This window comes from Anarhichas minor, unplaced genomic scaffold, assembly GCF_050575085.1.
Source record: "Anarhichas minor isolate MPS153535 unplaced genomic scaffold, ASM5057508v1 ptg000041l, whole genome shotgun sequence".
In the NCBI taxonomy this organism is placed as follows: domain Eukaryota; kingdom Metazoa; phylum Chordata; class Actinopteri; order Perciformes; family Anarhichadidae; genus Anarhichas; species Anarhichas minor.
In genome coordinates this window covers 5,648,704-5,658,464 of record NW_027466487.1, presented here as the reverse complement: position 1 = coordinate 5,658,464, position 9,761 = coordinate 5,648,704, and the positions used below count along the sequence as shown (strand labels likewise).

Sequence of the window (9,761 nt, the reverse complement as noted above, 5' to 3'; positions counted from 1 at the left end):
GTCCAAGTTGCATTATTTGTGATGTTCTATTAGTGGCCAGAATTCTCCCGAGGAAACTGGGATTGTTTGGTGGAGTAAATCTGAACATGATGTATTATTTTCCAACATGTTGCAACTTGAACAAACACAGACAAACAAACTAGTTTCATTCATAATGATTTAACATGTTGAGTGCTATTGACGTGTCAACAGGAATGATCACAAACACGGTAATTGCCACATTACAAAGACCATAATGATCATTTGGAGGTTGGAAACATCATGTCACTTTTCCTCTGAAGGTGGAAAACAAAGCTCGTGTTGCACTGAATCTTGTTCGGTGAAGTTATCATTCTTTATTCCAGTGAGAGTTGATTTGGCAAAAAAGGCGAATCACAGATTCAATTTACATGTGAATTATCTGTAAACTGCTGAATCAGTCGACTTTTACAACATCTCTGGTTATCTGGGATGTAGTGTTGCCGCTGTTTTGCTGCACCATTTATAGGTCATGACTAACGGGCTGGTCAGCCGCAGGTTAAACAGGGTTTAGGAAGACTCTATAGGAGGCCCTGATAATGGTTGCCGACATGGCCGTCATTTAGTATTGTGGAGATAATAGCTGTTTACCAGACGGAGAGCACCATCTTTAAGCAGTGTCATAAAGACCGGTGGTTTCCAGTCTGTTAATGTCTTTATAAAGAAACAATAACACCATAAAAACATGATTTTGTGGTTTTGTGTGTCTCCTGTTTCTGGACATACGTACCAGCAGTTCTTTCACAACACTTTGTTAATATGAGTCGGGACACCACAGCAAACAATTATTACAGACATCTACATTCATGACAGTCGACAGATGCTCCTATTCAGAGTGACTTAACACAATAGAGCTCAATAATCATTACTAAAACAAAGGCATCACACACCGTGGCTTCAACACAGAGTCACCATTTAACACATGATTAATTCTCTTATTCTCTATAATTCGGCGTTAGATATTCTCAGTATTCAGATTCTTTACTTAAGTCTGGAATTGAGTCAAAAAAAGGTATAATAAATATCTGCTAGTGTAATAGGAATATTTCAACCTGTTCTTTATGCAAACCAACTTGTTCCTGAAAAGTACGTCGACACTGTACTTAAGTAGTACAATACTACTAGTAGATGTACTTTGTTACTTACAGCCACTGGATATTTTCAGTGTTTGGAAACGTCAACATAAAGTTGTGAGCTTCAACATGCCTTTGTAGAAATGATCAGCAGTCTGACATTGAGACAATACGAGGACCAGTTACTGCTCTGCAGGTGGATAAAGTAAAACACAAAACAGTGCCAGTCGCAATAGGCTGGCAGAATAATGTGTAAGCGGTCTTGCTATCAGTCCAGATCTGCTGTGATATCAGCGACAGCGGGACATGTGGGAAACCAGTGTCTGTTCTTGGACTGCTGCTGATCCCAGCAGATCTCAAACTCAGATTTTACTCAAACCTGCTGATCTGTGGAACCTGAAACAAGCAGAGTTCACTCTTTAACACGGTGAAGGTGACATAAGTACATCAAGGTGAGTATATCGCTACATACTTTGTAGCTGCATTAAAGCTAAAACTGGCATTTAAGTTCAGATATTTCTCATGTACACTGCTTCTCCATGGAGAGAGTAAGGTGGCATGGATGGATCTGGTCGCCTTGCATGACTGTATGGTTTTAACCGCGTTATTAAAACATGACAGTAAGTTTATGAATCATTGTCTGTTAAAAAACGTATGCTCCAACACCAAAATGTTAATGCAAGTTGAGCAAGTTTCTCATATTTTCCACTTTGTCATCTTTTAGATAAGCAAAAGATATAAACATTGTTTTTTCATCTGAGAGTAGCACGGCGCCGCATTGGTTCAGACTGACATATCTCAACAATCATTGGATGGATTGACATAAAGTTTTGGACAGACATTCATGGTCCCCAGAGGATGAAGACCACCGACTTTGGTGACCCTCTCACTTTTCCTGTAGTGCTGCCATGAGGTTGACTCTTTTAGTTTTGAGTGAAATGTCTCAAGAGCTATTGGATTGATTTACATGACATTCATTTTCTCCTGAAGATTAATCCTAAATATTTGGGGATCACGCAACTTTTCATTTTGCGCCATCATCAGGTCAAAATATATATTTGTATATATATTTTAACTACTTGAGTGGCAGGTGAAACATTAGGTTTGATGAGAGTAGATAGCACACAAAAGAAGAGGCAAATAGCAACATATTAAATAAAATCATATCATTTATTTTACAAATTTGCACAATTTTCTGGAATACTGGTGAACACTCATACAAGTAAACACAGCTAATAATGTGTGTAGCCTGACACACTTCACACACACACTCGCACAATCACAATCTCACACACACGCACACACAGCGTGACGTACAGCATATACGTAATGCACACGCTTACACAGCCTCATTTACAGCACAGACACACAGGTACACACTCACAAAGCATTTCGCCTCCTTCCTTCAAGTGTAAATCAGATCCGATTTTGTCCGTCTTCCCCATTTCACACATTCACACTGCTTCAATGTGTCTTTAATCTAGCAATCCAACAAAAAACAACAAAAAGAGGCGAAGTGTGAAATGTACACATAAAGGTGGGTGCTGTTCGGTTCTGTCTTCGTCGCAGATCAACGTTTGTCTTTGCAGCTGAGGTGAAGTTTGTCATATTACAGTACATGAGCTCTGTTGTCGCTGAGAAACACAAGAGTGAGAGTAAGAATTGTACAAACTGGGCTGCTCTCCAACCCTGGATATGTCTTTTAAAGAGGGAAAGCAAGATTTGCAGTGTTTACAAGCATTTCTTTTTTTTTCCATTTTTGTTTTTTACGACTCTATGGCAGTGATTCATATCTAACCTCAAAGTTTGCAGTACTGACTTTGGAGTGGTGGTTTATAGCATTTTGCTGGAACAATCGAACAACATCTACATTTTTCTGAGAAGAAATGGTAATACCTTATAAGGCAAACCATAGGCTGCTGGGTAGAACGCTGTTTTCTGTTTTGCTAACAGTTTTTAGCATTTGGCGTTTTAGAGAGGAAGTGATACAACTTTACAAACATCTGAAAAATATTAGAAAAAGGCTTTGATTGTCTTCACGCAATTCTTTGTGTGGAGGGATCTCCATAAGTATGCTAACAAAAAACATATTTATAGTTTTGTTTTTTTCTCAATAAGGGTGGGGATATTGAATAGTTTCATGGGGGACAGTAGTGGAAGAGAATGTGAGAGGTAGGATTGCAGATGGGTGAGGGATCTAGGAAGCAGACAACAATAAAGTGAAATCTAGTGGAAAAAATCGAGAAGTCTTTAAAGTCCTCCTTCTCCTCAGCAACTCCCTAACCTCACTTTGACCTGGACGGCAGCTCCCAAAGGGCATCTCTCTTCTGTTATTTGTCGTGAGTGACTGGCAGGAAGTCCGATCCTTTTCACCCCATCTGGTTGTAGTGTCGGTTGTATAGAAGAATATACAGAGTGGCACTCGATGCTTGTCCTCAAACAAAAGCTGATTCTCTTTTTGTTTCGGCTTAAAATGTGCTCCATCAAAAATGAGTGAAACCAGACAAAACAAGCAGAGGAATGTGAAAACCACAGAAATCCGTGGCACAGGTTGTACTGAAGGTGGATCTCACACCTCCACCTGCCCCTGCGTCAGATAGGCTCTGAGCTGCTGGGCAGCACTGACGATCTTCCTCTGGTGTCCCAGCAGGTTCACCCCGAGATTCTGGACATCACTGAAAAAGAGAGCAGATGAAGCGGGGGGGTTTAGTTCAACACTTCAGCTTGTTGTTGGCCTACCTGATATTCTAAAGGACACTGGATTTGCATGTGTTAGTACATAATAGCCTTCGTATTTCTTTTAAAATCAAAAGTTGTCCCACTTTTATTAGTTTCATATACATACAGTGAACGAAAATAAAGACACACTTATCTTTCTTCCCATTTTTCAATAGTTTAAATTTAAGATCTAAGACTTTTCCTATGCACACAAAATACTTATTTCTCTCAAAATGTGGTCACAAATTTGTTAGAATTGTTAAAAATAGAACACCGAAAGATGTGTCTGACAGCTTCAGAAACAGAGCATTTGGACCTTGTGGTGAGAATTTTCCTGTTCAGTGTTCAGTTTCCGAGGTCGAAAAGATTTCAGCTCAGCTTTTACTCAATTTGTAAAAGTATACAGATTGTTGAGCATGAAAGTTCCTTCCTAACCCTGGAAACAGATGGAGCTCGCTCATCTGTCAGGAAAACCAAAAACAGCGAGAAAGTGAACCTTGAGCTGTGATAAGTGATAAGAAACTACATCTTGGTGGTGCAAAAGGCTCCCTGAAGGGTAGAAAATTGATTTAAAACTTTTGATATGCTTGGTCGGCAGTAACATAAAATGTAAATGACTAAATAAAAACACACAGTCACCAGTCCCCTTCTTTCAGTGTACATTACAGTAATAACCATCTATACTCACTCCATGCTGAGCGTGCTGACTCTGTCCAATGTGTCCAGGTGTGCCTGATCAAACTCATCCTGATATCTCTCCATCCTTAGAGCCTTCAGCCAATCACTGACTGTTGCCACTGCCGTTAGGTCTGTGGGCGTGGGGCTGAGCAGCGGCTGAGAGCAGCTTCTGTAAAGAGGGAAAATGTCAATAAAAAGGGGGCATGGCAATCCATACATGTGGCAGGTTGTTCATCACCGGCTGCCTCCGATATGTTTTGCTCAAGCATTTGCCAGAAGCTGGTGTCTCACCGAGTTGGCTCCACCTTGAGGGAGGCAGGGTGCCTGATGAGCCGATCCAAGGAGGAGAGGAGCGAGTCGAAGCCTGGCCGGTCCTCGCGCTCAGCCTGCCAGCACTGAAGCATCAGAGAGTGGAGGGCAGAGGGGCAGTTGTGGGGGGCAGGGAGACGATACTGGTCTGCTACTGCCTTCATCACCTGCAGAGAAAGCGAGTGAGACATTAGACATAAGCAGGGCAGATGGTGTAAGGAGACTTGTGTAATTGCCTTACATGAAAGGTCACAGACCACTAAGGGCCTGTAAAGAGTGACTAAGAGAAGACTATGCAAATTCCAGCTGCTTGGCATTTTGTCGCCACTTAAATGTTTCTGTTTAATCAAGAGGGGGATGGTGGTAAAGCGCAAAGTGCTTTAAAAGTACAGCTTTTACGCACTGGTACTAGTTATAAAATATATTAAGACAAAAAGCAGAATAAGCCCATTTTGTAAATGTTTTTTGTTTGTTACTTTGTACTTTTATTTAAAAATAGCTTGATTGGCTTTGAACATGATCCCTACAACGAAATTAAAGCAGTAAATTGTACCACTAGAGCTGTTGTAAAATATAATATATAATGAGAAAATAAAACCACACAAATCAGAATTTTGCACTTTTTAATTGTTCTTTACTTTTGACTCAGCTTGATAGCACGCTATTTAATGTACACTTTCATTATTTTTGTGTCTCTTTATGTCTTTATTCAATAACTAAAACAAAATGAAGGGAGAGACGGATTGGGAACAACATGCATCAATGGTCTCCAGCTGAATGCAAATAGTGGAGGTTGCGGCTCATGGTTGGTGCCACTATAGGGCACCTCGGGACCTTTAATGGCATGTTATTACACTATATAGTATTTAAACTTGCACTTAAGCACAGGATTTGAGTGCATTCCCATCACTAATTGATTATAACTTCCTCTGCTCAGGCAACATTCTCCTACATACTCACTTCTTGATTACTCATGTCCCAGTATGGACGCTCTCCATAAGACATCACTTCCCACATAAGTATGCCGAAGCTCCAGGCGTCACTTGCTGAGCTGAACTTGCGATGCTGAAAGGCTTCTGGTGCCGACCACCTTACAGGAATCTTACTGCCCTGATGGAGGACCAAGACAGACAGTGAATTATGTTACACTGGAAGCATAAATCAGAAGCATAAAAAACCACTCCATCCCCCGATACGTACCAGTGAGGCAGTGTATGTAGGTATGTTGTGGTCCAAGCCCCTCATGAGTCGGGACAAGCCAAAGTCAGACACTTTACAGACAAGGTTGGAGTTGACCAACACGTTCCTAGCTGCCAGGTCCCGATGGACAAAGTTTCTCTCAGAGAGGTAACGCATCCCTGCACCAACTCCTCTGAGCATACCGATAAGCTGGAGGATGCTGAACTGGCCCTCGTTCTCCTGAAGGTGGCAGAGGGGCGAGAGATGTAACGTGAAACACTGCGGTAACTATAACATGCCAAAGCTGGAGACAGTGTGTCGTTGTCTCACCCTGAGGAAGGCATCCAGAGGCCCGTTCTCCATGAACTCAGTGATGATCCTCTCTGGGGCGGTATGAGTGATCACACCCTCCAACTTCAGTACGTTGGGGTGGTCAAACTGTCCCATGACCCCTGCCTCACTGAGGAACAGCCCCCTCTCTCTGTCGGACGCCCCCCTGCGTATAGACTTCACCGCCACCAGCAACTCCCTGCGACCCATCGGACGGTAGCGGCCGCGAGAAACCTCCCCAAACTGGGCTGGAATGGAGAGGAGGTGAAACAGATTACACTCTGTTGATAATTATCACATAGCTACAATACGGTTTAAAAGAAAAGAGAGAAGCATGCGTATACCTGCACCGATCACCTCCTCGATCTTGAGATGAGTGGGATCTATCTCCAGGGCAAACTCTTTGACGGCCTCACTGGGGTCATCATAAGTGGATGGGTCCACATAATACTTAACTCCACCTGGAATTAAAAGGCTTTTTTTTTAGAAGTCTGGCTTGTTATCCCTTTATTTTCCACCTTTGAAAGCATTTATTTGCATGATACAAGGTTTGGATGATCTGTTACTGCACAGCAGAGGGACCTCATTCTACATTATGAAAGATACACAGAAGTAGTATTGTGTTTCTAAGTTTGTAACACATGTAAAGAAAATAAAATAAAAAAACTTTGCTTGAAATGAATTATTAAACTTATAAATTTCCAAAACATCCATTAGTTAAAATGTATGTTAAACAAACAAAACCTCTAAATCATATAAAATATTGTTAAAATAGGTGGCATTTTGCACAAAGCAAACACCCCACTTAACAATAATTAAATCAAATGAATTAAAACTATTTGAACTAAACTAAATTGCATTAAATTAAACGGGCTAATGCTCACCTCGGTTACTGATGTACCTCTGGAGTCTGTCGCTGTAAGGACTCTCCCTCCTCTTTCTGACATGTAAAAGCAAACACAATGCATGAATGTGCATTGTGATTTAAAAAAAAAACATATGCCATATGCATAAAAAATATGCCTGATCACGTGAATGTATTGACAACCTACCTGCGAAATACCACCACGACCACAATCGCTGCCACCACCAGCAGAAATGCTGCTCCGCCCATTACCGAGCCAACCAGCAGAGGAAGTCGATTCTGGATCTGGTGTGAATGTTCCTCTGTGGGAGAGAAAGTGAGAAAACCATCAGCTGTTGATGTGTCATTGAGACAGTCTTTTGCTGTTTCCAGAGCTGGAAAAATAAAAACACTGTTGTTACTGTAAATTAATTTATTTTTCATGTGTTTGTACTTTAAGAGTACACTCTAAAATCAACCATTTTATTTTCACTTACAGTAGAATCTGGATTGAATATCACACTCAACCACAGAATAGTCCACAGTTAGAAATTTAACTTTGCATTCGACACAATGATCTCACCTGTTCAAACCGTCAACGTCTACTTCAGTAGTGAACACAATATTACTACTGTATCTTTCTGCCATGTTCCTAAGACCATTAGGAAATAAATAATTCAAGACGTATCACACTGTCCTGATATTTCTTCTTACTTTAATAAATTATGTTTTTCTGTACATTATTAAGGCCTCCTACCCTTAATATGGTAAAATCCACCAGTTCAGCTGTGTGTTAATTGCAGTAATGCACTCTGAATAAAATGGATGATACTGGTATGACAGTATGCAAGAGTTGTACCCAGAGGCAGCGTGGTGAAGTAGATGGTGTTGCTGTAGGGGCCGTAGCCGCGTTCATTTCGAGCTCTGATCTGGAAGGCGTAGATGGAACCGGGGATCAGAGAGTTGATGGTCACCGTGTTGGTCTCACTGTACACTCTCGCTGCGCTGTCCACATCTGAACCCTGAGGGACACAGAAGAAGGACATTTTGTGGTGACTCTTGCTGTGAGTCAGGTGGGCTAGTTGCGCAGCATGTATGTTTAGGACTATTCACTGAATGTACCTTGTCATAGTATCTAAGCTGGTACTCCAGGATGTCTCCATTGGGCCTGTCCGGCTGAGGCCATGAGAGAGTGATGGAGTCTGGGGCTCGGCTCAGCTGGTGCATCATGGGAACTGTGCTTGGAACTGTGTGAGAGAACAGATGACTGATGTTTGAGTTGGAATTAAGTTTCCCCTGAGGGATGTGACGATCGATCATTTAACCCCATGATCCCACAACAATAAAACAGTTAAGTTGTGTTGAAGTGATGGTGACCACAAGGGGGCGATGTTACAGAACTTGTGGAGGATGTTTAGTAGAGCGTGAAAGTGGAGTTTTTATGGAGCACCATGCAGGATCTAGTTACAGTCAGTGCTGGCTAGCCATGCCAGTAAAGGGAACTTTCCAGCATTCCTTTTCATTTAATCAATCTGAGAGTCGACGCAAGAAGGTTTTTTTTAGATAATTTAGGTTCATGGAACCTTTTAATCAATCTTAATCAGTATTTTTGAAAAATCACATAATAGTGTACTTTGTCTGCACAATGACCCACTCTCCTCTCTTCTCCTCCCCCCACTTGTCTACTTTCATCTCTCGTCTTTTTGTCTTTTTGTCTTCCAATCTCTCATTTCTCCCTTTCTTCCTCCACAGTGACTATAATGGGATCTGACAAGATATTGTAACCTCGAGCAACCTCCTGTCCAGAGAGCAGGAAGAGAAAAGATGGAGCAGAGAGAGAGAGAGAGAGAGAGAGAGAGACACACACACACACACACACACACACACACACACACACACACACCGACACACAGTATCTAGACAAACATCATCATCAGAGCATCTCTTCTCTTTCATCTCTTCTTTTTCATCCTCTCTGTCCGGTGCTCACCTGACTGGCTCGTAGTGAAATTGATGCTTGTGTATCGAGCTGGAAAAGGACTCAGAGCTGACACCTCATTCAAGGCTTGCACCTGTCAATAAGAAGAACACACAGACGTGACACACAAAGCCTTTTTTTCTATTTACTTTTATGACATGCTTGTTTGAGAAACAAAGCCTCACAGCTGTGTTGGCCAGTCAACAAACGCCAGTAAATGGGAAATATCTGCCCATTATGAATAAGAAATAAGCTGTGATTTAGTTGAGTTTTCCCAAGCTAAATAATACATGTTGCTGTGTATTTGGAGCTTATAGAATAATGTGCCACAGAGGACCTGCCTCCTCTGTGGCTCCAGGAAATGTTTCAGCAATCAATGTGTAAAACGCTTTGTTGTCCAGGTGCTGAGTCCAAAAAAAGGCGGTGTCCTTGTCTCACAAGGACACAGTATTTTTTAAAATTTCATTTCAATGAAAGGAAGCATTTTTACAGTGTTGTGGATCCTTGAAACATTCACAAAACTTTCTTTAAAAAGCTTCCAACTGGCCCCATTGATTCAGTCCAAACAGTATTACTGTAAAAAACAACTCTCAAGACGGTTTTAGACTGTCTTTTTATGTTATAGATATACATA

General features: G+C 41.4%; 1 protein-coding gene across 1 annotated transcript in view; it reads right to left on the bottom strand.

The window, feature by feature from the left end:
* Window positions 1-3,660: 3,660 nt before the first annotated feature.
* The window catches only part of ephb6 (eph receptor B6), a 33,937-nt gene continuing 27,836 nt past the window's right edge, over window positions 3,661-9,761 (bottom strand). Inside the window, exons 8-19 of the mRNA XM_076109493.1 lie at window positions 9,140-9,221; window positions 8,272-8,396; window positions 8,009-8,171; window positions 7,358-7,472; window positions 7,190-7,245; window positions 6,650-6,766; window positions 6,306-6,553; window positions 5,997-6,215; window positions 5,757-5,906; window positions 4,779-4,963; window positions 4,498-4,656; window positions 3,661-3,766 (exon numbers count right to left, since the gene is read on the bottom strand). Of these exons, the coding sequence (XP_075965608.1) occupies window positions 3,661-3,766; window positions 4,498-4,656; window positions 4,779-4,963; window positions 5,757-5,906; window positions 5,997-6,215; window positions 6,306-6,553; window positions 6,650-6,766; window positions 7,190-7,245; window positions 7,358-7,472; window positions 8,009-8,171; window positions 8,272-8,396; window positions 9,140-9,221 (1,725 nt within the window). The remainder of the gene's footprint in view (window positions 3,767-4,497; window positions 4,657-4,778; window positions 4,964-5,756; window positions 5,907-5,996; window positions 6,216-6,305; window positions 6,554-6,649; window positions 6,767-7,189; window positions 7,246-7,357; window positions 7,473-8,008; window positions 8,172-8,271; window positions 8,397-9,139; window positions 9,222-9,761) is intronic.